This window comes from Mesoplodon mirus (assembly GCF_964341445.2).
Source record: "Mesoplodon mirus genome assembly, chromosome: 20".
NCBI classification, from domain to species: Eukaryota; Metazoa; Chordata; class Mammalia; order Artiodactyla; family Ziphiidae; genus Mesoplodon; species Mesoplodon mirus.
In genome coordinates this window covers 11,039,692-11,067,461 of record NC_138996.1, presented here as the reverse complement: position 1 = coordinate 11,067,461, position 27,770 = coordinate 11,039,692, and the positions used below count along the sequence as shown (strand labels likewise).

The 27,770-nt window shown below is 36.7% G+C and overlaps 1 protein-coding gene across 4 annotated transcripts in view; it reads left to right on the top strand.

Annotated features, from left to right (window-relative positions):
- Positions 1-27,770, top strand: part of LOC309795811 (disintegrin and metalloproteinase domain-containing protein 32-like) — a 184,154-nt gene that overhangs the window by 13,586 nt on the left and 142,798 nt on the right. For all 4 annotated transcript variants that reach the window (XR_014292368.1, XR_014292369.1, XR_014292370.1 and 1 more), the window contains exons 3-6: positions 8,500-8,561; positions 12,170-12,245; positions 15,208-15,284; positions 16,598-16,775. Coding sequence is in view for 1 of the 4 variants with exons in the window: in XM_082608583.1 (XP_082464709.1) it covers positions 8,500-8,561; positions 12,170-12,245; positions 15,208-15,284; positions 16,598-16,775 (393 nt within the window). In the remaining 3 variants the exon portion in view is untranslated. The remainder of the gene's footprint in view (positions 1-8,499; positions 8,562-12,169; positions 12,246-15,207; positions 15,285-16,597; positions 16,776-27,770) is intronic.

The following is a 27,770-nucleotide window of genomic DNA, read 5'->3' as shown; positions in this document are numbered from 1 at the left end:
GGTTTTGAGTTGCATTTTTCTGATGATTAGTGATGTTGAACATTTTTTCATGTGCCTGTTGGCCATCTGTAGGCCATTTTTGGAAAATGTCTGTTCAGGTCTTCTGCCTGTTTTTTGATTGGGTTGTTTGGTTTTTTTTTTTTTGCTATTGGGTTGTGTGAGCTGTTTATATATGTTAGATATTAATCCCTTATCGCTTGTATCATTTGCAAATATTTTCTCCCATTTACTAGTTGTTTTTCCATTTTGTTGATGGTTTCCATTGCTGTGCAAAAGCTTTTAAGTTTAATTAGGGTCCATTTGTTTATTTTTGCTTTCGTTTCTTTTACCTTAGGAGACAGATTTGAAAAATATTGCTATAATTTACATCAAAGAGTGTTCTGCCTATGTTCTCTTCTAAAAATTTTATGGTTTCCAGTCTTACATTGAGGTCTTTAATCCATTTTGAGTTTACTTTTCTATATGGTGTAAGGAAATATTCTAATTTCATTCTTTTACATGTAGCTGTCCAGTTTTCCCAACACCACTTATTGAAGAGACTGTCTTTTCTCCATTATTTCTTGCCTCCTTTGTTGTAATTAACTGTAAGTTCATGGGTTTATTTCTGGGCTGCTCTCATGCATTGATCTATGTGTCTGTTTTTGTGCCAGTACCATGCTGTTTTGATTAATGTAGGTTTGTAGTACAGCTTGAAGTCAGGGAGCATGATACTTCCCACTCTGTTCTTCTTTCTCAAGATTGCTTTGGCTATTTGGTGTCTTTTGTGGTTCCATATAAATTTTAGGATTATTTGTTCTAGTTCTGTGAAGAATGTCATGGGTATTTTGATAAGGATTACATTAAATCTCTGGATTACTTTGAGTAATATGGACATTTTAACAATATTAATTCTTCTAACCCAAGAACACAGGATAACTTTCCATTTCTTCATATCGTCTTCAGTTTCCTTCAACAATCTTTTATAATTTTCAGAGCGTTTTCACCTCCTTGGTTACATTTATTCTTAGGTATTTTATTCTTTTTGATGCAATTTTAAACAATTGTTTTCTTGCTTTCTCTTTATGATAGTTTATTATTAGTGTGTAGAAAAGCAACAGATTTCTGTATGTTAATTTTGTGTCCTGCAACTTTACTGAATTCATTTATTCTAATAGTTTTTTGGTGGAGACTTAAAGGTTTCTTTATATAGTATCATATCATCTTCAAATAGTGACAGTTTTACTTCCTCCCTTCCAATTTGGATGCCTTTATGTTCTCTCTATATCAACTTTGCTGAGAGTTTTTATCATGAATAGATGTTGAATTTTGTCAGATGAATTTTATGCATTAATTGAGGTGAATATGTGATTTTTATGCTTCCTTTTGTTAATGTGGTGTATCAGATTGATTGATTTTCAAATATTGAACCATCCTTGCATCCCTGGACTAAATTTTACTTGATCATGGTGTTTGATCCTTTCTGTATATTGTGTTTGGTTTGTTTATATTTTGTTGAGGATTTTTGCATCATATTCATCAGCAGTATTGGGGTGTAATTTTCTTTTTGGTAGTGTGTTTGGTTTTGGTATCAGGGTGATGATGGTCTTGTAGAATTAATTTGTGAGTGTTCCATCCTTTTCAATTTTTTGGAATAGTTTGAGAAGGTTAGGTATTAACTCTTCTCTGTATGTTTGGTAGAATTCCCCTGTGAAGCCATCTGATCCTGGATTTCTGCTTGCTGGAAGTTCTTTAAAATTACAAATCCAATTTCACCAATAGTGATCTGTCTGTTCACATTGTCTGTTTCTTCCTGACTCAGTCTCGGAAGCTTGTATGTTTCTAGAAATTTGTCCATTTCTTCTAGATTGTTGAGTTTGTTGGCATATAACTGTAGTATTCCTTCTCTCTTATGATTTTTTGTATCTCTGTGATATTGATTGTTATTTCACCTCTTTCATGCCTGATTTTGTTTATTTGGGTCTCCTCTTGTTTTCTTGATGAGCCTGGCTAAAAGTTCATCAATTTTTTATCTTTAAAAACACCAGCTCTTGGTTCCTTGATCCTTTCTTTTCTTTTCTTTTTTTGATCTCTATTTATTCCCTCTATGATCTTTATTATTTCATTCCTTCTGCTAACTTTGGTCTTTATTTGTCCTTCTTTTTCTAATTCCTTTAGATGGTAGGTTAGGTTGTTTGTTTGATGTTTTTCATATTTTTTGAGGTCGGCTTGTATTTCTATAAACTTCCTTTTTAGAACTGCTTTTGCCACATCCTGTAGATTTTGGAAAGTTATGTTTTTATTTTCATTTGTATTGAGGTATTTTCTGATTTCTCTTTGATTTCTCCATTGACCCATTGTTTTTTTTTTGCGGTATGCGGGCCTCTCACTGTTGTGGCCTCTCCCGTTGCGGAGCACAGGCTCCGGACGCGCAGGCTCAGCGGCCATGGCTCACGGGCCTAGCTGCTCCACGGCACGTGGGATCTTCCCAGACCGGGGCACAAACCCGTGTCCCCTGCATCAGCAGGTGGACTCTCAACCACTGCGCCACCAGGGAAGCCCCCCATTGGTTTTTTAGTAGCATATTGTTTAGTCTCCATGCGTTTGTGCTTTTCTCATTTTTCTTCCTGTAATTGATTTCTAATTTCATAACATTGTGGTCAGAAAAAATGCTTGATTTAATTTTTATCCTTAAATTGTTGAAATTTGTTTTATGGCCTAGTGTGTGATCTGTCCTGGAGAACGTTCCATCTGTGCTTGAAAAGAATGTGTATTCTGATGATTTTGGATAGAATTTCCTGTAGGTATCTATTAAGTCCAACTGGTTATTATGCCATTTAAGGCCACTGTTCCCTTATTTTTTCTGTCTGGATGACCTGTTCATTGATGTAAGTGAGGTGTTAAAGTCCCCTACTATTATTATATTATTGTTAATTTCTCCCTTTATGTCTGTTAATGTTTGCTTTTTGTATATTTATATAAATATAAAATAATAAAATATTTAAAATTTATATAAAAACATATGCACCCAATGCAGGTATTGGGTGCATATATGTTAATCAGTGTAATATCCTCTTCTTGTATTGATCCCTTTATCATTATATAATGCCCTTCTTTGTCTTTTGTTTTAGACTTTGTTTTAAGGTCTATTTTGTCTGATATGAGAATTGCTACCCCCCACTTTCTTGTTGTCACTATGTGCATGAAATATCTATTTCCATCCCTTCACTTTCAGTCTGTGTGTGTCTTTAGCTCTGAAGCAATTCTCTTGTAAGCAGCATATAGATGGGTCCTGTTTTTTTTAATATAGTTATCCACCTTATGTCTTTTGATTGGACCATTTAATCCATTGACATTTAAAGTAATTATTGATAGATATGTATTTATTGCCCTTTTGTTACTTGTTTTCTGGTTCTTTTTGTAGTTGTTCTCTGTATTTCTTCTTTTTTTTGTTTCTTCCCTTGTGGTTTGATGATTTTCTTTAGTGTTATGTTTGTGTTCCTTTTGCTGTAGTTTTTGTGTATCTGTTGTAGTTTTTTGATTTGTTGTGACCTTGATCCTTGATCTCATATATGTTGACCTATAACTCTATCTACTTGTTTTAAACAGGTAGTCCTTTAAGTTCAAACACATTCTTAAAGAGCTACATTTTTTTACTCCCTCCCCCACATTTTTTATTATTGTTGTCATATTTTACATCTTCATGTTTATCCCACTACTGATTATTGTAGTTATGTTTGATTTTACAGTTTTTTGTTTTTCAGTCTTCATGCTAGCTTAGTTAAGTTGTTGATCCTCAGCCTTTACTGTATATTTACCTTTACTAGTGGGAGTTTTCCTTTCATGTAGATTCTTACTTCTGATTACAGCCTTTCTTTTTCACTTAGAGAAGACCCTTTAACATTTATGTTATGTTTAATATTGATGAACTCTTTTAATTTTTGCTTGTCTAAGAAGTTCTTTATCTCTCCTCCAATTCTAAATGATAATTTTGCTCTGTAGAGTATCCTAGTTTGCAGGTTTTCCTTTTCAGGACTTTGAATATATCTTGTCACTCCCTTTTGGCTCACAAGGTTTCCACAGAATAATCAGCTGATAGCCTTATGGGAGTTCCCTTGTGTATGACTCTACCTTTCTCTCTCTTTTTAAAAATTAGTTATGTATTTTATACATATTAGTGTATATATATCAATCCCAATCTCCCAATTATCTTTCTCTTGCTGCCTTTCAAATTCTCCTTTTATCTTAACCTTTTGCCATTTTAATTATCATATATGTCTTGATGTAGTCTCTTTGGGTTCATCTTGTTTGGGGTCCTCTGTGCTTCCTGCATCTGAATTTCTGTTTCTTTTTCAGGTTTGGGAACTTTTCAGCTATAATTTTCAACCCCCAGTCCCTGGCCAGAATTCCTTTATAATTTCAGTTTGGGTTGTTGGTTCCCTGGCTCTTGAGATACTACTGCAAGAATTAGTAACCTTCTCTGGAGAATTGCCTTTCAGTTATTGAGCTGCCTGGGAGTTACTCGACCCCATCCCCCAGGGTAACCCTTCAGCCAGTGCCTAATTTTTACATGGATCTAAAAGCCCAGATCCACTGTCTCAGGTGGGAAAGACTCTGAGGCACAATTTTTACTCTAGAGTTTCCCCGAAGTATCAGGCTAAGGCTAGCATTTACCTGAAATCATATTTTCTTTTCTTTTCTTTTTTTTTTTTGCGGTATGCGGGCCTCTCACTGTTGTGGCCTCTCCTGTTGCAGAGCACAGGCTCCGGACGCACAGGCCCAGCGGCCATGGCTCACAGGCCCAGCCGCTCCATGGCATGCAGGATCCTCCTGGACTGGGGGACAAACCCGTGTCCCCTGCATTGGCGGGCGGACTCTCAACCACTGTGCCACCAGGGAAGCCCTGAAATCATATTTTCTTTAGCTTTATCTTCCTCCCTATTTTGCTTCTCTTACTTCCTTGTAGGTTCCTCCAGAGAGTGCTCCCTAAATAAAGCACTGACAAAAGTATCCTCATTTCAGACCCTGCTTCTAGGAAACCTGACACTAATTGACTAGTCCATAGTTTTTATTAAACAGAAAGTTAAAGTCTCAATGTAGGTCACTGTAAATTCAGATAAATCTACTTCTTCTGAGACTCCCAATGCTTAAAGGTCTGCAGGGTTTCCAGACCTTTACTAAAATATGTTTTGTGAAGATGAGTTATATTTTTTTTCCTGGAATCCTATGATTTTTTTTGAAAATTAATTTTTATTGGAGTATAGTTGATTTAAAATGTGTTATTTTCTGCTGTACAGCAAAGTGAATCAGTTATACATATGTCCTCTCTTTTTTTAGATTCTTTTCCCATATCAGTCATTACAGAGTATTGAGTAACGTTCCCTGTGCTATACAGTGGGTTCTTATTAGTTATCTATTTTATATATAGTAGTTTGTATATGTCAATACCAAGCTCCCAATTTATCCCCCACTTCCTCCTTGGTAACCATAAGTTTGTCTTCTATATTTGGGACTCTCTGTTTTGTAAATAAGTTCATTTGTACCATTTTTTTAGATTCCACATATAAGCAATATCATATGGTATTTGTTTTTCTCTGTCTGATTTACTTCACTCAGTATGACAATCTCTAGGTCTATCCATGTCACTGCAAATGGCATTATTTCGTTCTTTTTTATGGCTGAGTAATATTCCATTGTATATACGTACCACATCTTTATCCATTCATCCATTGATGGATATTTAGGTTGCTTCCATGTCCTGGCTATTGTAAATAGGGCTGCAACGAACATTGGGGTGCATGTATCTTTTTGAATTATGGTTTTCTCTGGATATATGCCCAGGACTGGGATTGCTGGGTCATATGGTAGCTCTATTTTTAGTTTTTTAAGGAACTTCCATACTGTTCTCCATAGTGGCTGTACCAATTTACATTCCCACCAACAGTGTGGGAGGGTTCCCTTTTCTCCACACCCTCTCCAGCATTTATTGTTTGTAGATTTTTTGATGATGGCCATTCTGACTGGTGTGAGGTGATACCTCATTGTAGTTTTGATTTGCATTTCTCTAATAATTAGTGTTGTTGAGCATCTTTTCATGTGTCTCTTTGCCATCTGTATGTATTCTTTGGAGAAAGGTCTATTTAGGTCTTCCACCCATTTTTTGATTGGGTCTTTTGTTGTTTTGATATAAAGCTGCACGAGCTGTTCGTATATTTTGGCAATTAATCCCTTGTCGGTTGCTTTGTTTGCAAATATTTTCTCCCATTCTGTGGGTTGTCTTTTTGTTTCATTTATGGTTTTCTTTGCTGTGCAAAAGCTTTTAAGTTTAATTAGGTCCCATTTAGGTTTTTTTTGTTTTTATTTTCATTACTGTAGGAGGTGGATCAAAAAGATATTGCTGCGATTTATGTCAAAGAGTGTTCTGCCTCTATTTTCCTCTCAGAGTTTTATAGTGTCCGGTCTTACTTTTAGGTCTTTAATCCATTTTGATTTTATTTTTGTGTATGGTGTTAGAGAATGTCCTAATTTCATTCTTTTATATGTAGCTGTCCAGTTTTCCCAGCACCACTTATTGAAGAGACTGTCTCTTCTCCATTGTCCACATTGTCATAGATTAGGTGACTACAGGTGCGTGGGTTTATCTCTGGACTTTCTATCCTGTTCCATTGAAGAGGATTGATTTTAGAACCATATGAGTGAGTGAACAGGAAAAGTGTTTTCTGAAAGTGTTGAAATTATTGTAACACTTTACAAATAAAAGTTCCAGAAGGGATCGGATTTCTTAATCATTGAAAGTCTGTTATTAAAAATTAAAACATATTTGCTGGTATTATTCAATAAATTCTCTTATGGCCTCCATTGATCAACCCCTCTACATTCTTTAAAGATCTAGCTAATTTTCTGTACATAGTCTGCAGAGAGAATGCATGTCATGCTATCTCTCACAGTATAGTTAGTGGGAGTATATCTGGTATACTAATATCTTAATAATTATTATGTTTTCATTTTGAGAAAAATATTCATCCCAGAACTACTTTGGGGGACCTATGCATCAGGTCCCCTTTAGAAAGTGATAAAAATTCTCCAGCATCTCTGTTCAGTTATTACATTCAGATCTCTAAGGGGAATTTTTTTTCACTCATGTAAATTTTACAGCTAGGACATGTTGCTGCTTCAGTATCAGTATCCTATGTTTGGTATTTTTGCTGTTTTGCTTCTTTCTTCAATTTATTTCTGGTTTTACTTAAAAAAACCTTTTAAAATTTTGGAATGATTTTAGATTAATGAAGAATTTGCGAAGATGCTACCTTGAATTCCCATATATGTTCACTCAGTTTCCCCTGAAGTTAATATCTTACATAACCATGTTGATACATTACATTTATCAAAACTAAAAAACTAACATTGATACCTTACTATTAACACACTGTAGGATTTATTTAGATTTCACCAGTTTTTCCACTAGTGTTCTTTTCCTGTTCCAGGATCTAATTCAGGATACTACATTGCTGTTAGTTGTTATGTCTCCCCAGTCTCCTTTGCTCTGTTATTCTGTTTCATGACCTTGTTATTTTTAAAGAATATCGGTCAGATATGTTGTAGAATGTCCCTCAATTTGGATTTCTCTGATGTTTTATCATGATTAGACTGAGGTTATGAGTTGTAGGGAAGATTACCGTAGAGGTATGCTCTTCTCATCACATCATAGCAACAGGTACATGGTGTCCACTTGACTTCATAACACCAGTGATGTTAACCTTCCTGTTTCATTTTTGATCATTTACTAGACCTTTTAACAACTTGCCTTATTATTTTTTGATTTGTAATGTCTCCTTGTTGCTTCTTATTTTCACAGATCTGGAAAGGCTTATCTTTTTTTGTGTTGTGGTATTTGTGTCTTTTTGGGTTTTATATGCTTTAACTAAGTTTTCTTTTTAATGATGTTCTAACTCTGGCTTTTCACATGTTCTCTTTTGCAAGATAAAATCTCATCACTTAGGTTCACTGACCAACTGATATTGCAACTCATTGCCATCCATGTTTTAACCTGAGAATAACTGGGATGGAGTAAAAAAACGATGCCAAATTTTGTTCAAGGGTCTTCTGTTTAAAAATATAGGAATCAGGCCGTACATTTCAGGAAAATGGTTAAAATAAATAATTTTTGTGCCTAATGGATTAAGTTAAGCTTCACTGATGTAGAGTACCTTATTATCCCAATGATGCTACCTGAGTAGGCATTACAGCATGGCACATTGCCTCTTCTTTTAGACGAGTTTAAAATTCAGTCACATATAGATTTCTAGTGCTATACAACTCCTTAGATTGGGCTTGTTTTTGTGGATATAGTAAGAATGGATAATATAATAAATATTATAATTTTTAATATATTATTGCAGATTTTAAATCACACATAGTCTGAGACATTTTAAGCATTATATGGAGGGATTAGTTGATGTAAAATTGTTGTTTCATTTCTTCTATTACATTTGTCTTCACTCTCAGTTGTTCTGGATTCTCTAGGAACAGGTATCCTATATTATTCCAATAGATGAGAAACCGTATACCATACACCTTAGGCAAAGGTAATTTTTTATTCTTTACTTTTAGATTTAATTTTATTTATATGAATTTATTTACTTATAATAAAAAGAGTATTAAAATAATGTACTTGTTATTAAAAATTTTAGTTGTCTCAGATGAACAGATGCTCTCCTGTGAATTAATTTTTTGGTCTTAATGCCTCATAGTCTTTTGTGAATAGGGGGGTTAGGAACAGGAAAAATAGGGACTTGTCTCCTGAAGATTAATCTATATGATCTTAAGTTGGCAGAACCAGCAGGACCTGTATAATCAGGGCAGGATATGATAAGAAAGAAGTAAGTCTGTATCAGTTAGGGTTTGATCAGGGAGGCAGGCTCACCACCAGGAAAATGAAATAAGGGATTAATATAGAAATTAGATCATACAGTGTTCTGGAAACTGGTGAATCATTTATGGAAAATAGCACCAGCTACATACCATGTCTAAGAGAATTGTGAACATATTTTAAATAACTTTCTGTAGGGTTTAATTCTCTCTTGGAAACCCAGTAGAGAAAGGCTGGCTTGGAAGCAATTTGTAACTTTCAAGAAGTAGATTTCAGTTAAATTTTGGGTGTAGAACTAGACTACATGGTATTAAGGAGAGGTGAATTGTGAGAAACTGAAAGTATTAAGTGAAAATGACTTTTTCAGAAATTTTCAGCCGAGAAAAAAAGAAGAATAGGAATGCTTTTTAGGGAAGAGAAAAACAAAGTATTTTGGCTGAGGGGAAGTTTCTTAAAGAGAGAAGTATAAACAAGTGATTCATTGTGTTGTTAGATGCCAAAGAATGACATTGAGTAAAAGAAGTGTTAACCTACCTATTCCTTTAGACAGAAGGGAAGAATAGTAAGTGACAACTCAAAGAACTTTCCAAGTGCATAAGAGGGAAAGAGAGAACTCATATTGTATTTGAGTATCTTACTGAAACTATAAGCAGTAGTAAGAAATAGAGGGACTGGAGCTTGGGAGATTGATAGAGCATGTATATACTCTGTTTTTGGAAATTACCTGTATAATAATTAGGACACCATGACTATAGGAAGTCATAGGAAGCTGTTGCAAGAAACTTATATAGGAAATAATGAGAAGTATAATTATGACCATGTAGGATTTCTTTTTTTTTTTAAAGACATAACTGAGGTGGCAGAAGAAAAAATTAGATAACAGATTGGATATAGTGGTAGCACAGACTTGGTGGGGCAGTGAAGGAGAAGGAGAGCACGTCTGCATCAGGGCATATCCAGGAGAAATGTCCAGTTGATTGAGTGATTGATTGATTGAAGTATACTTGTCTTACAATATCATATTATTTTCAGGTGTACAATATAGTGATTCTATATTTTTATACATTACAAACCATATAATTACATTATATTGACTGTATTCCCTGTGTTGTACATTGCATCCCTGTGACTTACTTATTTTATAACTGGTAGTTCATACCTCTTAATCTCCTTCACTTATGTATTAAAGGCCATTTATGACAAACCCACAGCTAACATCATACTCAATGATGAAAAGCTAAAAGCTTTTCCTCTAAGACCAGGAATAAGACAAGGATGCCCCCTCTCACCACTTTTATTCAACACAGTATTGGAAGTCCTAACCATAGTAATTAAAAAGAAATGATATGCATCCACATTGGAAGGGGAGAACTAAAATGGTCACTATTTACAGATGGCAGGATAACATAGAAAACCCTACAGACTCCACCAAAAAGCTATTAGAACTAATGAATTCAGTAAAGCTGAAGGATACAAAATTAATATACAGAAATCTGTTGCATTTCTATACACTAATAATGAAATATCAGAAAAAGAAATCAAGAAAACAATCCCATTTACAATTGCATCAAAAAGAAAAAATACATGGGAATAAATTTAATGAAGGGAGATGAATAAACCTGTACTCTGAAAGCTGTAAGACATTGATAAAGAAATTGAAGAGAACACCAATAAATGGAAAGATATACCATGCTTATGCATTGGAAGAATTAATATTGTTAAAATGTCCATACCACTAACCAAGGCAATCTACAGATTCAGTCCAATCCCTATCAGAATACTCATGCATTTTCCACAGAAGTGGAACAAATAATCCTAAAATTTGTATGAAACCACAGAAGACCCCAAATAGCCCGTTATATTTAGTTTAGGTCATGCGAGAGAGGTGTGGGTTTCAGAGCCATCTTTTTTATATAGGTATAAATAAGGCACCAGAAAAGAACGAGATACAGAGGTGGGGGTGAATATTAATGATGAGAAGGAAAAACAACCAGAATTGAAGCCCATGGAAGCATTTAAGTGAAGAAGTAAGGATCCAGATGAAGGGACTTATAAAAGTAGACAAAAAGATATGAGGGAAACCAGAGGTAAATGATATGATTGAAGTTGAAGAGTAGATGTTTTAAAGAAGGGAAGTGTGGTCAACAGCGTGTTAGAGTAGTTTTACATGACTCAAACTGCTTTTTGGATTTAACAACAAGCGGGTCATTAGTAATCTCTATGGCAACTGTTTTAATGGAGGATTCCCAGCAGAAGCTAGACTGGGTGGTCTCGTTACATTACATTGTATTGAGGAGTGAGCACCAAGTGAGAAAGCATAAGTAAAATAGCATAATAAGGACAGGGAATGATACCAGAGAAGGTTGAACTTAGACTTGTAGTTTCAACACCTATGTTCTGGTTAGTATGACTTTTACAGAATACTCTTCCACTTCATTATAGTAATATATATTTATGATAGTAAAATTGAGAGAGAATGAAAGAATAGGGAATTCTCTGGTGACACAGTGGTTAAGAAACCGCTTGCCAGTGCAGGGGACACGGGTTCGAGCCCTGGTCCGGGAAGATCCCACATGCTGCAGAGCAACTAAGCCCGTGCACCACAACTACTGAGCCTGCAATCTAGAGCATGCGAGCCACAACTACTGAGCCCACATGCCACAACTACTGAAGCCCACACACTTAGAGCCTGTGCTCCGCAACAAGAGAAGCCACCACAATGAGAATCCCATGCACCGCAACGAAGAGTAGCCCCCGCTCGCTGCAACTAGAGAAAGCCCACGCATAACAACGAAGACCCAATGCAGCCAAAATAAATAAATAAATGAATAAAAATTTAAAAGAAACAAATGAAAGAATAGAAACTCTCATAATTCTACACCCATTTCGTATCTTTGTAAATTTTAAAATGCTTTTCTCTCGTCTTGTATACAGTCTCTTCTTCTTTTTTAAAGGAATATAAGATAGGGAAATTATTTTGAGTAAATGCTTATTGCTTTGAATAAAGATTACATACAGGTCAAAAGAAGATACTACCTTTGTCAGGGATTGGCAAACTTTTTCTTTAGAGGCCCAGATAGTAAATATTTTAGGCTATGAGGATGATAATATCTTCGTCAAAATGACTCAACTCTGCTGTTGTAGCGTGAAAGCTGCCATAAACCATATATAAGTGAATGGGTATGGCTGTGTTCAAATAAAATTTTATTTACAAATGCAGAAGGTAGGTCAGATTTGGCTTGAGGGATTTAAGTTTGCTGACTACTGCTTTACATGTTTCAAAAAGAATAACTTAAAATTCTCTCATTCTTTTTTTATATTCAGATTTTTTTTAGCAGATAATTTCATGGTTTATTTGTATAATCAAGGATCTGTGAATTCTCATTCTTCAAATATTCAGGTAAGATTTAAATTTTATATTTCAAAGATTTTTAAAACCCTTTTTACATTGAATACTTTCCTAATACAGAAGACTCTGTTCACAGGGGATGTATTTAAGTGATCTACTTATGCCTCATTTCACCCATTATTAGGCTTTCTTTTTTTTTTTTTTTTTTTTTTTTTTGTGGTACGCGGGCCTCTCACTGTTGTGGCCTCTCCTGTTGCGGAGCACAGGCTCCGGATGCGCAGGCCCAGCGGCCATGGCTCACGGGCCCAGCCACTCCACGGCATGTGGGATCCTCCCGGACCGGGGCACGAACCCTTGTCCCCTGCGTCGGCAGGCGGACTCTCAACCACTGTGCCACCAGGGAAGCCCTAGGCTTTCTTGAAGTCTTGGTAAATTAAAGACAAACTAGATTGACTTACCTTCTACTCTGCCTAGAACATAGGCACAATTAAATTAATTAGTTTATATTTTGTTGAATAAATGAATATACATTAAATAATAATAAAAACAAGTACAAATCTTACTGAATCTGAAATCATAGATTTAATCCTTTCCTTCTTTTTTAGTCCCTGTCTCATCCATCAATGAATCATATTGACTCTACCTTTCAAATTATGTACTAAGAATCCACCCTCTTCCTCTGTCTCTATCTGCTGATACCACTGTAAACAAGTAAACATCATATCTAGTTTGGGTTGTTGCTGTAACTTCCGGAATAATCTCCCTGCTTCCACACCTTGCTCACCTCCTCAGTTAGTTCCCAACATGACAACCAAATCAATCCTATTAAAACCTGGTCAGATCATGTCACTTCTCTGTTCAGAAGCCTCCATGGGATGACTTATCATTCACAAAGTGAAAACCAAAGTCATTTTAGTATCCTACAGGCTTTACGCAGTCTGGTTCTCTACTTCTATGACCTCATTTCCAGTTATTCTCTACCTTGCTTATTCTGTTCCAGTCGCCTTGGTTTCCTTGCTATTCTTCAAACATACCAGACGTGTCCTCCTTTCAAGAAATTTTCACTTTCTATTTCTTCTGATCCAGATGTTTGCTCTTTCCCAAGATACAATGTTTTTCTCCCTCTTTTCCTTCAGGTCTTTGCTCAAAACCATCCTATTAGTCCTTGACTAACCCCTATTTTAAATAGCACTCTTAACCTTATTACTCTCTTAACCTACCTGTTTTGTTTTTCTCCATAGTGGTTATCAATATATGATGTACCATACATTTTATCTATTTATTTTCTGATTTTTCAGTGCAATATAATCTTCATTTCACCAGAGCTTTTGGTCTGTTTTATTCAATGATGCATCCCTAGTGCCTAGAAAAATGCCTGGCACATAGCATATAATAAAAATTTGTTGAATTATTGAAATATGTTACTTCACTTCAATTGGAAAGGACCATTACTTTCCTTTTATTGCTCCTTCCTTCACATAGTTCTAACATAAAGGCATGTGTTAATAATAAGAAAACATACATTGATTTATACCAAAATTTATAGCACTATCTTAGAAATTATATAATTTTCCTTTTTTGTCTGTGATGATGTTTGCTTTGTCTCTATGTTAATTGTACTGTGGTCAGAGACTGAACTTGGTGTGATTTCAGTCCTTTACAATTTGTTTTTGTGTTTCATGGCCCAGAATATGGTTTCATTTTGGTAAATGTTACATGTTCTTTAAAAAGAAAGTGTATTCAATGGAATATTACTTAGCTATAAAAAAAGAATGAAATAATGCCATTTGCAGCAACATAGATGGACCTAGACATTATCATGTTAAGTAAGACAGAGAAAGACTAATATCACATGATATCACTTATATGTGGAATCTAAAATAATTATATAAATGAACTTATTTATAAAATGGAAATAGACTCAACAGACAGAAAACAAACTTATGGTTACCAGAAAGGATAGCGGCGGGTGGAGGGGGAGATAAATTAGGAGTTAGGGATTAACATATACACATGACTGTGTATAAAATAGATAAATGACAGGGACCTACTGTACAGCACAGTATATTCAGTGTCTTGTGATAACCTATAATGGAAAAGAATCTGAAGAAGGATACATATATAGGTGTATGTGTGTATGTATAACTGAATCATTTTGATGTACACCTGAAGCTAACACAACATTGTAAATGAACTACACTTCAATAAAAAAAATGGTTAAAGAAAAGAACTCTGTGCAAAAAAAGTATATTATATATAGTTTTTAAGTAGGGTTTTACCTATATTAGGTTAACATTCTGTTCAACTCTTCTATAGATTCTGAATGCTAGATTTATCAGTTATTGACAGAAATGTATGTGCTTAAAAATCTTTTAGTATGATTATGCATTTATTTTTATTATTCTTTCAGTTTTAGCTTTTTATAATTTGAAGCTGTGTTATTAAATAAATACAAACTTGGAATATTTATATCTTCCTGGTGAATTGAAACTCATGTATCATTATGAAATGTCCCTCTTTATCTCTAGTAATGCTTCTTGCCTTAAAGTCTACATTTCCTGTATTAGTATCGCTTCAGAATCATCCTTTTGGTTTGTGTTGGTGTGGTCTGTCTTTTTCTAGCTCTTCAATCTTTTTATGCCCTTAAATTTTAGATGTTTCTTTTTAGCAGAATATCAGAATTTAAAGGAAATCCATACTCACAATCTTTGTCTTTTAATTGATGACCTAAATTTATATATTGGAAAATAATTTTACCTAAAATATGGGATAAAACTTTGGAAGCAGGATGTAAAATAATAATCCCAAGTATTGATCTGAGAAGAGTAGTTAATATAGTGAAAGTGGCAAATATGGGGAGACTTTTTTTCTGAATGTCACTTTATTCATACTGATATAAACTGTATATAGCCTGTGAAAAATATTCAGAAAGTTCTATTAAGTATAAAAAGTTAAGAAATCATTAGAAAGTTTTGTCAACTCCTAGGTAACCACTTTATATTTTCCCCCCTAGACTCAGTGCTACTACCAAGGATATATTGAAGGATATCTGAATTCTGTTGTCACACTTAGCACATGCTCTGGACTGAGGTTATGTATTATTTTGTTGTTGATATGCAAACACCATGGTTATGATATTTGTCTGCAGAGAATTTGTTAGTTTATACTAAGTGTGGAACTGGTAGAGGATTCCCATGTGGAAATTATTCAGTGAATAATGATAATAATAATAATAATAATAATAATCTCTTCCTCTGAATATGTTTCTTCTCTGATTTCTCTTTACTTTCCCCACTGACCAGAGATATGTCTAATTTCTTGAAGGTTTAGATTTCCTTGTGTCTTTGCTCTGTATCTTGTTTCTTCTTTAGTACAGAAATGACAGTTGACCGTGTTTGACTATAGCAAGTTGGAAGAGCTAAGTTTTGGGTAGCTTGCTTTTTAAGCAAATAGAGTATTTTTGATACCTACCATGTACCAGCTACTGGCCTAGTGTTAGGAGATGTAAAAATAAATAAACAAAGCATGTTCTTTCACAAAGGGAAATCATCTTCAGAGAGAGGAAGCACTTCTATATAAACAAATAAGTATTATTATGGTACTCATTTTTCTAGTAATATCACTATCTTAATCTCTCTAAGAGCTGTAGGGTTTCCTCTTTAGTGCTTGGAGAGTTTTCCATTCTGTCAGGATATTCTTCACCTTCATTTTGTAGTGTAGGAGCCTTGTTTCCACAAACGAATTTTACCCAGTGCTTTTTACATGGAATTCTGAAATTTGGTTTTTAGAGAGTAGTCACTTGAACTGTTACCTGTATTCAAGGAAGAATACTTATAAAAGTTGTTTACTCTTTAAAATTTAGCTTTTAATTTCTTATTCAGACTAGGTACATAAACAAAATTCATAAATGCCTTCTTCTAATTACTGCTGAATTTTATTTTTATGAATAAAATTACTGATTATGTATCTTTTTTTTAATGCAAGCAATGTAATCATTGCAGTGCAAAACAGAAATTTATACAGATTTCTATTTGCTATTGCTTTCATTAAATTACTGACTTGGGGGACAGGAGAATGACTTGATCACAGTAATGCTGTGTCCTTGCTAGCAACTGATTACATAATTTGTTCTGCGTTGATAACTATAAAGTAAATTAAATGGAAAGTTACTCTTTTGGATTGGGGAGGACCTTTTTTATCTCTTCAGAGTCATCTCCAAAACATAAAGAGTTTGGGTCAAAATACTGAGCTCAAAAACATTCTGTATCTTTCTTCTCACTCTCCTCCTCCTTCTCCCCCTCTTTCCTTCCTCCTCCTCCTCCTCCTTTTTTTAGGAATTCTTTCAGAGTTTTATGATATAGAATTAATTAAAAGCACTTACATTTTTATCCTTAATTTTACAGAGGAATATTACAGTTTGAAAATCTTTCTTATGGAATTGAGCCTCTGGAATCTGCAGTTGAATTTCAGCATCTTCTTTATAAATTAGGAAATGAAAACAGTGAATTTGCAGTTCTTACTGAAAATAACCAAGGCACAGAACAAAACCCAATGGACTATAATATTTTTATAAGTGAAAAAGTGAGTTATGTATGCTTTATTACTCTTTCAAGGCAGTTATTGCTTTTATTTACTTATTAATTTAATTTATTTTTTTAACATCTTTATTGGAGTATAATTGCTTTACAATGGTGTGTAGGTTTCTGCTTTATAACAAAGTGAATGAGCTATGCATATACATATATCCCCATATATATCTCCTCCCTCTTGCATCTCCCTCCCACACTCCATATCCCACCCCTCTAGTTGGTCACAAAGCACTGAGCTGACCTCCCTGTGCTATGTGGCTGCTTCCCACTAGCTAGCTATTTTACATTTGGCAGTGTATATATGTCCATGCCACTCTCTCTTTGTCCCAGCTTACCCTTTCCCCTCCCCATGTCCTCAAGTCCATTCTCTACGTCTGCATCTTTATTCCTGTCCTGCCCTTAGGTTCTTCAGAACCTTTGTTTTTTTCATTAGATTCCATATATATGTGTTAGCATACAGTATTTGTTTTTCTCTTTCTGACTTACTTCACTCTGTATGACAGACTCTAAGTCCATCCACCTCGCTACAAATAACTCAAATTTGTTTCTTCTTATGGCTGAGTAATATTCCATTGTATATATGTGCCACATCTACTTTATCCAGTCATCTGTTGATGGACACTTAAGGTTGCCTCCATGTCCTGGCTATTGTAAATAGAGCTGCAATGAACATTGTGATACATGAGTCTTTTTGAATTATGGTTTTCTCAGGGTATATGCCCAGCAGTGGGATTGCTGGGTTGTATGGTAGTTCTATTTTTAGTTTTTTAAGGAACCTCCATACTGTTCTCCATAGTGGCTGTATCAATTTACACTCCCATCAACAAGTGCAAGAGGGTTCCCTTTTCTCCACACCCTCTCCAGCATTTACTGTTTGTAGATTTTTTGATGATGGCCATTCTGACTGGTGTTAGGTGATATACCTCATTGTAGTTTTGATTTGCATTTCACTAATGATTAGTGATGTCGAGCATCATTTCATATGTTTGTTGACAATCTGTATATCTTCTTTGGAGAAATGTCTGTTTAGGTCTTCTGCCCATTTTTGGATTGGGTTGTTTGTTTTTTTGATATTGAGCTGCATGAGCAGCTGGTAAATTTTGGAGATTAATCCTTTTGTCAGTTGCTTCATTTGCAAATATTTTCTCCCATTCTGAGGGTTGTCTTTTTGTCTTGTTTATGGTTTCCTTTGCTGTGCAAAAGCTTTTGAGGTCCCATTTGTTTATTTTTGTTTTTATTTCCATTTCTCTAGGAGGTGGGTCAAAAAGGATCTTGCTGTGATTTATGTCATAGAGTGTTCTGCCTATGTTTTCCTCTGAGAGTTTTATAGTGTCTGGCCTTGCATTTAGGTCTTTAATCCATTTTGAGTTTATTTTTGTGTATGGTGTTACGGAGTGTTCTAATGTCATTCTTTTACCTGGAGCTGTCCATTTTTCCCAGCACCACTCATTGAAGGGGCTGTCTTTTCTCCATTATATATTCTTGCCTCCTTTATCAAAAATAAGGTGACTATATGTGCGTGCGTTTATCTCTGGGCTTTCTATCCTGTTTCATTGATCTGTATTTCTGTTTTTGTGCCAGTACCATGCTGTCTTGATTACTGTAGCTTTGTAGTATAGTCTGAAGCCAGGGAGCATGATTCCTCCAGCTCCATTTTTCTTTCTCAAGACTGCTTTGGCTATTCGGGGTCTTTTGTGTTTCCATACAAATTGTGAAATTTTTAGTTCTAGTTCTGTGAAAACTGCCATTGGTAGTTTGATAGGGATTGCACTGAATCTGTAGATTACTTTGGATAGTATAGTCATTTTCACAGTGTTGATTCTTCCAATCGAAGAACATGGTATATCTCTCCATCTGTTTGTATTATCTTTAATTTCTTTCAACAGTCTCTTATAGTTTTCTGCATACAGGTCTTTTGTCTCCTTAGGTAGGTTTATTCCTAGATATTTTATTCTTTTTGTTGCAATGCTAAATGGTAATGTTTCCTTAATTTCTCTTTCAGATTTTTCATCACCAGTGTATAAGAATGCAAGAGAATTCTGTGCATTAATTTTGTATCCTGCTACATTACCAGATTCATTGATCCACTCTTGTAGTTTTCTGGTAGCATCTTTAGGATTCTCTACGCATAGTATCATGTCATCGGCAAACAGTGACAGCTTTATTTCTTCTTTTCCAACTTGGATTCCTTTTATTTTGTTTTCTTCTCTGATTGCTGTGGCTAAAACTTCTAGAACTATGTTGAATAATAGTGGTGAGAGTGGGCAACCTTGTCTTGTTCCTGATCTTAGAGGAAATGGTTGCAGTTTTTCACCATTGAGAACGATGTTGGCTGTGGGTTTGTCATATATGGCTTTTATTATGTTGAGGTAAGTTCCCTCTATGCCTACCTTCTGGAGGGTTTTTATCATAAACGGGTGTTGAATTTTGTCAAAGCTTTTTCTGCCTCCATTGAGATGATCATATGGTTTGACTTCTTCAGTTTGTTAATATGGTTTATCACATTGATTGATTTGTGTATATTGAAGTATCCTTGCATTCCTGGGATAAACCCCACTTGATCATGGTGTATGATCCTTTTAATGTTCTGTTGGATTCTGTTTGCTAGTATTTTGTTGAGGATTTTTGCATCTATGTTCCTCAGTGATATTGGCCTGTAGTTTTCTTTCTTTGTGACATCTTTATCTCATGTCGGTATCAGGGTGATGGTGGCCTCATAGAATGAGTTGGGGAGTGTTCCTCCCTCTGTTATATTTTGGAAGAGTTTGAGAAGGATAGGTGTTAGCTCTTCTCTAAATGTTTGATAGAATTTGCCTGTGAAGCCATCTGGTCCTGGGCTCTTGTTTGTTGGAAGATTTTTAATCACAGTTTCAATTTCAGTACTTGTGATTGGTCTGTTTATATTTTCTATTTCTTCCTGCTTCAGTCTCGGAAGGTTGTGCTTTTTAAATATTTGTCCATTTTTTCCAGGTTGTCCATTTTATTGGCATATAGTTGCTTGTAGTAATCTTCATGATCCTTCGTATTTCTGCAGTGTCAGTTTTTACCTCTCCTTTTTCATTTCATTTCATTGATTTGAGTCTTTCCCTTTTTTTCTTGATGAGTCTGGCTGATGGTTTATCAATTTTGTTTATCTTCTCAAAGAACCAGCTTTTAGTTTTATTGATCTTTGCTATCATTTCCATCATTTCTTTTTCATTTATCTCTGATCTGATCTTTATGATTTCTTTCTTTCTGCTAACTTTGGGGGTTTTTTGTTCTTCTTTCTCTAATTGCTTTAGATGTAAGGTTATGTTGTTTATTTGAGATGTTTCTTGTTTGTTGAGGTAGGATTGTATTGCTATAAACGTCCATCTTAGAACCACTTTTGCTGCATTCCATAGGTTTTAGGTCATCGTGTCTTCATTGTCATTTGTTTCTAGGTATTTTTTGAATTCCTCTTTGATTTCTTCAGTGATCTCTTGATTATTAGTAGTGTATTGTTTAACCTCCATCTGTTTGTATTTTACAGATTTTTCCCTGTAATTGATATCTCATCTTATAGCGTTGTGGTTGGAAAAGATAGTTGATATGATTTCAATTTTCTTAAATTTCCCAGAGCTTGATTTGTGACCCAAGATATGATCTATCCTGGAAAATGTTCCATGAGCACTTGATAAGAAAGTGTATTCTGTGTTTTTGGGTAGAATGTCCTATAAATATCAATTAAGTCCATCTTGTTTAATGTATCATTTAAAGCTTGTGTTTCCTTACTTATTTTCATTTTGGACGATCTGTCCATTGGTGAAAGTGGGGTGTTAAAGTCCCCTATGATGATTGTGTTACTGTCAATTTCCCCTTTTATGGCTGTTAGCATTTGCCTTATGTATTGAGGTGCTCCTATGCTGGGTGCATAAATATTGACAATTGTTATATCTTCTTGGATTGATCCCTTGATCATTATGTAGTGTCCTTCTTTGTCTCTTCTAATAGTCTTTATTTTAAAGTCTATTTTGTGTGGTATGAGAATTGCTATTCCAGCTTCCTTTTGATTTCCATTTGCCTGGAATATCTTTTTCCATGCCCTCACTTTCAGTCTGTATGTGTCCCTAGGTCTGAAGTGGGCCTCTTGTAGAGAGCATATGTACGGGTCTTGTTTTTGTATCTGTTCAGCCAATCTGTGTCTTTTGGTTAGAGCATTTAATCCATTTATATTTAAGGTAGTTATCGATATGTATGTTTCTATTACCATTTTCTTAATTGTTTTGGGGTTGTTATTGAAGGTCTTTACCTTCTCTTGTGTTTCCTGCCTAGAGAAGTTCCTTTAGCATTTGTTGTAAAGCTGGTTTGGTGGTGCTGAATCCTCTTAGCTTTTGCTTGTCTGTAAAGGTTTTAATTTGTCCCTCGAATCTGAATGAGATCCTTGCTGGGTAGAGTAATCTTGGTTGTAGGTTTTTCCCTTTCATCACTTTAAAAATGTCCTGCCATTCCCTTGTGCCTTGCAGCGTTTCTGCTGAAAGATGAGCTGTTAACCTTATGGGGATTCCCTTGTATGTTATTTGTTGTTCTTCCCTTGCTTCTTTTAATATTTTTTCTTTGTATTTAATTTTTGGTAGTTTGATTAATATGTGTCTTGGTGTGTTTCTCCTTGGATTTATCCTGTATGGGACTCTCTGTGCTTCTTGGACTTGACTGCCTATTTCCTTTCCCACATTAGGGAAGTTTTCCACTATAATCTCTTCAAATATTTTCTCAGACCCTTTCTTCTTTTCTTTTTCTTCCGTGACCCCTATAAGTTGAATGTTGGTACGTTTAATGTTGTCCCAGAAGTCTCTGAGACTGTCCTCAATTCTTTTCATTCTTTTTTCTTTATTCTGCTCTCCAGTAGTTATTTCCACTATTTTATCTTCCAGGTCACTTATCCGTTCTTCTGCCTCAGTTACTCTGCTATTTATTCCTTCTAGAGAATTTTTAATTTCATTTATTGTGTTGTTCATCATTGTTTGTTTGCTCTTTATGTCTTCTCTGTCCTTGTTAAACATTTCTTGTATTTTCTCCATTCTATTTCCAAGATTTTGGATCATCTTTCTATCATTACTCTGAATTATTTTTCAGGTAGACTGCCTATTTCCTCTTCATATGTTTGGTGTTGTGGGTTTTTACCTTGCTCCTTCACCTGCTGTGTGTTTCTCTGCCTTCTTATTTTGCTTAACTTACTGTGTTTGGTGTCTGCTTTTCGCAGCCTGCAGGTTCATAGTTCCTGTTGTTTTTGGTGTCTGCCCCCAGTGGTTAAGGTTGGTTCAGTGGGTTGTATAGGCTTCCTGGTGGAGGGGACTAGTGCCTGTATTCTGATGGATGAGGCTGGATCTTGTCTTTCTGGGCAGGTCTGTGTCCAGTGGTGTGTTTTGGCGTGTCTGTGACCTTATTATGATTTTAGGCAGCCTCTCTGCTAATGGATGGGGTTGTGTTCCTGTCTTGCTAGTTGTTTGGCGTAGGGGGTCCAGCTCTGTAGCTTGCTGGTCATTGAGTGGAGCTGGGTCTTAGCGTTGTGATGGAGATCTCTGGGGTAGCTTTCGCTCTTTGATATTGTGTGGAGCTGGGAGGTCTCTGGTTGACCAGTGTCCTGAACTTGGCTCTCCCACCTCAGAGGCACAGGCCTGACCCCTGGCCTGAGCACCAAGACCCTGTCAGTCACATGGCTCAGAAGAAAAGGGAGGAAAAAAAGAAAAAAATAAAGTTTTTAAAATAAAAAATAGAAAATAATTATTAACAATAAAAAATTAAAAAGTAATAAAAAAAGAAAAAAAAGAACGAAAGAAAGAGAGAGCAAGCAAACCAAAAAACAAATCCACCAATGATAACAAGCACTAAAAACTATACTAAAACAAAACAAAACAAAAGAAAAAAACGGACAGACAGAACCCTAGGACAAATGGTAAAAGCAACGCTATACAGACAAAATCACACAAAGAAGCATACACATACACACTCATAAAAAGGGAAAAAGGAAAAAAAATATATCGTTGCTCCCAAAGTCCACCACTTCAATTTTGTGATGATTTGTTTTCTATTCAGGTATTCCACAGATGCAGGGTACATCAAGTTGATTGTGGTGATTTAATCCACTCTTCCTTAGGCTGCTGGGAGAGATTTCCCTTTCTCTTTGTTCTCACAGCTCCTGGGGTTCAGCTTTGGATTTGGCCCTGCCTCTGTGTGTAGATTACCTGAGGGTGTCTATTCTTTGCTCAGAAAGGACGGGGTTAAAGTAGCAGCTGTTTGGGGGCTCTGGCTCACTCAGGTGGGGGGGTGGGGAGAGAGGGGTACAGAATGCAGGGCGAGCCTGCAGCAGCAGCGTCCAACGTGATGTTGCACCAGCCTGAGGTGCACTGTGTGTTCTCCCTGGAAAGTTTTCCCTGGATCATGGGACCCTGGCAGTAGCATGCTGCACAGGCTTCCAGGAGGGGAGGTGTGGATAGTGACCTGTGCTTGCACGCAGGATTCTTGGTGGCTGCAGTAGCAGCCTTAGCCTTTCACGCCTGTCTCTGGTGTCCATGCTGCTCGCCGCAGCTCATGCCCATCTCTGGAACTTGTTTAGGTGTTGCTCTGAATCTCCTCTCCTCGCGCACCCCGAAACAATTGTCTCTTGCCTCTTAGGCAGGTCCAGACTTTTTCTCGGACTCCCTCCCGGCTAACTGTGGCGCACTAGCCCCTTTCAGGCTGTGTTCACGCAGCAACCCCAGTCCTCTCCCTGTGATCTGAACTCTGAAGCTGGAGCCTCAGCTCCCTGCCCCCACGCACCCCAGCAGGTGAGCAGACAAGCCTCTTGGCCTGGTGAGTGCCGGTCGACACCGATCCTCTGTGCGGGAATCTCTCCGCTTTGCCCTCTGCACCCCTGTGGCTGCGCTCTCCTCCACGACTCCGAAGCTTCCCCCTTCTGCCCCCCGCAGTCTCCGCCCGCGAAGGGGCTTCTAGTGTGTGGAAACCTTTCCTCCTTCACAGCTCCCTCCCACTGGTGCAGGTCCCATCCCTATTCTTTTATGTCTGTTTTTTCTTTTTTCTTTTGCCCTACCCAGGTACGTGCGGAGTTTCTTGCCTTTTGGGGGGTCTGAGGTCTTCTGCCAGCGTTCAGTAGGTGTTCTGTAGGAGTTGTTCCACATGTAGATGTATTTCTGATGTATTTGTGGGGAGGAAGGTGATCTCCACGTCTTACTCTTCCGCCATCTTGAAGGTCTCCTAATTAACTTTTGACATTTAAATTATAATGTGTTTTGGTGTGGGTCTCTTTGCGTTCTTATTTGAAAAATTCTGGGCTTCTTGGGGCTGAATGTCTGTTTCCCTACATGTTAGGGAAGTTTTCAGCCATTGTGTTTTCAAACAAAATTTCTGCCCCATTCTCTTCTCCTTCTGGGACTTCTGTAAATGCAAATGTTTGTTAGTTTGTTGTTGTTCCATAACCCCTTATGCTATCTTTCCTATTTTAAATTCTTTTTTTTCTTTTTGTTTCTCTGATTGGGTGGGTTCCACCACATCGTCTTTGAGTTGACTGATTTTTTTTCTTCTGCTTCATCTACTCCAACATTGAACCTCTCTAGTGTATTTTTCAGTTGTTATTATATTGTTCAGTTCTCTGACTTCTCTTTGGTACTTTCTTATATTTTCTCTCTCTGTGTTGACATTCTCCTCACTGTGTTCATTCACTCTTCTCTCCAGTTCAGTGAGCATCTTTATGACCATTACTTTAAACTCTTTATCAGGTAAATTACATGTCTCCATTTCATTAAGTTTTTTTTATGAAGTTTTATCTCTTTCTTCCAGTTGGAACATATTCCTCTGTTTCTTCGTTTTGGTTGACTTTCTGTGTTGGTTTTTATATGGTAGATGGAACATCTCTCAAAGATGACAAAGCTTTGTGCTTATCCAAGTAGCATATTATATTTTTAATAGCTCCCAGTAGTTGAGAATGTGGCAAGACGTGCCAGTGTCCTGAAGGGGAGGTTCTTAGCACTTAGATTCTGGCTGTTTGGAAACCAGATCTTCAGGCAGCAGCTTTTAAAAGTAGGCAAATATATATAGTCCTGTGGGATTGCAAGTGTATGCCCTGCTCTCCAGGGTATCCAGCAGTGTCCCCACCATAGCAGTCACAAAAACTGAGGCTCCAGATGAATGTATAAACTCTTTTCTGAGAGCTGTTGGAGAGCTGAAGCAAGGCAGAGGGAGTGTACCAAGATGGTGTCCATAGACTACATTCCTTGAGGGAAGCTCTGTAGTTCACTGGATGTGTGCTAAACCTGAAGCCTTCCACTGAGGTTGAAGCTCCAGAACAAGCAAAGTGACCTCCCTCACAGAAAGACTGCAGAGTACCTCAGTCTGTTTTCTCTACAATGCTGTGCAACTGGCAGCTTGCCAAGAACCATCGCTTCAATTGCTACAGTCCTGTGGGTCTCAGAAATGCAAGCCCCCTAGCCACCAGAGCCAGGCATTGAAGGAGCATTCCCTAGGTGGTAGCTGCAAAAGCTGGGGCACTAGTTTTAAAAACTAGGGCATCAATTGCATGTAAAATTCCCTTGCAGGAGAAACTGGATCTCTGGAGGGTAGCAGAGGGAGTTCTTGAAGATAGCACTCACCCTCTGAGGCGTCTGGAAATCATGACACTTAGCCCATAGATGTGTGTTTAATTAGAAGTCTGCCTCTCAGGCTGCAGCCATGATGATTAGCTAATAGGCCTCGGTAACAGAAAGACTGAGGTCTTGGGTCTTTTGCCTCTTGCTGGCTGGGGCCTGGTAGCTGTTTAAGAACTCTTTCTCTGTTAGCTACTGTCCTATGGGACCCACAAGTATAAGCCCCACTGGCTGCCAGAGCCAGGTGATGTAGAGGTATTCCTGGGTAGCTGCCACAAAAATTGGAGTGCCTAACGGGTATGAGCTCCTTTACGATTATTACAATCCCATGGGATTAGGAATGCAAGCTCCTTTGGCTTCCAGAGTCAGGCAGTCAAGTAATGTCCCCAGGGAGTCAACTGCAAAGATCGGTGCACTGGATGCATGTAAAAACTCTCTTCTGGGAGATACAGTGCTCTGGAGTATGGAAAAGGGAAAGCACGAAGATGGTACCTGCAAGTCTTCATCACTGGATGTATGTGCTAATTAGATGCCTGCCTCTCAGGCTGACACCTTAATATAAGCAAGGGAGTTTCCTTTACTTTAAGTCTGGGCATGACTAGCTCCCTCAGAGCTGGGCCCTACAGAAGGTAAGTCCAAGTGCCTGGGCCCTTGTTGACCTGGTTCCCAGACTGACACAATCTTGTGAGTCTGGGGACTCAAGCCCCATTGGTTTCCAAAGTTCCGTGTTTTGGGGCTTGTCTCTCAGGTGCAGGTCCTAAAAGTTGTGGTGCCCAATGTGAGGCTCAAACCCTTCACTCCTTAGACAGAAGCTCCAGTTTTAGAATTTTCTCCAGGTTGTAGGTCATAGCACTGAGGGTGGCATTTATGGTAAGAGTGTGTCTCAGTACATCCTACCTGATTCACCGTGCTTTTCTTCTCATTTGCCTGATGTATAGTTACCACTCAGACAGACTTTAGGTTTTTTAAAAGAGGAAATTGTTCTGTATGTAGCTGTAGACTCAGTAGGTCTTTGGGAGGAGTTGATTTCAGGATCTTCATATTTTGCCATCCTGAACTGGAACTCACATTAAATTTTTCCAAGAAAACATGAAATAATAACTCTCACTAGAAAGATAAATATATAGCAAAGGGAGTGGATTAATCAGTTACAAAGCTACTATGAAGGTTAAAAGACGAAAGTAGTAAAAATAATAATAACTATGATTACAATAATTAGTTAAGGGATACACAAGATAAAAAGATAAAATATGACATAAAAAACATAAAATGTGGTAGGGAGTAAAAATGTTGAGCTTTTTCAAAAAACTTAAGTTGTTGTCAACCTACAATAGACATATATAAGTTGTTATTTGTAAGCTTCATGGCTTACAAATAGCAAATACCTATAGTAGATACACAAATAATAAAAAGAAAGTAATATATTACTAAAGAAAGTCATCAAACCACAAAAGAAGAGAGCAAGAGAAGAAGAAACAAACAGCCAGTAAACAATTAATAAAATGGCAATAATTACTTTTAATTTTATTTGAGTTCTCTCATTTCTCTACCTATCAGTAATTACTTTAAATGTAAATTGACTGAGTTCTCCAGTCAAAAGACATAGAGTGGCTACATGGATTAAAAAAATAAGACCCCCTTCCATGGTGGCGCAGTGGTTGAGAGTCCGCCTGCCGATGCAGGGGACACGGGTTCATGCCCCGGTCCAGGAAGATACCACATGCTGCAGAGTGGCTAGGCCCGTGAGCCATGGCTGCTGAGCCTGCGCGTCCGGAGCCTGTGCTCCACAACGTGAGAGACCACAACAGTGAGAGGCCCGCATACCGCAAAAAAAAAAAAAAAAAAAAAAGACCCATCTATATGCTACCTACAAGAGACTTTTGATGTAAGGACACACAGAGACTGAGAGTGAAGTGATGGAAAAAGCTTTTGAAGCTAATGGAAACCAAAAGAAAGCTGGAGTAGCTATAACTATATCAGACAAAATAGGTGTAAAAAAAAAGATTGTAATAAGAGACAAGGATGGGTGTTGCATAATGATATAAGGGTCAATTTAACAAGAAGATATAACATTTGTAAGTATTTATATACCCAACATAGGATAACCTAAATATATAAAGCAAATACTAACTGACCTAAAAGGAGAAATAGACAGCAATATAATAATAGTAGGGAATTTTAATATCCCACTTACATCAATGGATAGATCATTCAGGCAGAAAATCAATAAGGAAACATCGGCCTTAAATGGCACATTGGAATGATGGACTTAACAGATATATACAGAATACTCCATGTAAAAGCAACAGAATACACATTCTTCTGAAGTTCACATGGAACATTTTCCACGAGAGATCATGTTAGGCCACAAAACAGCCTTAATAAATTTA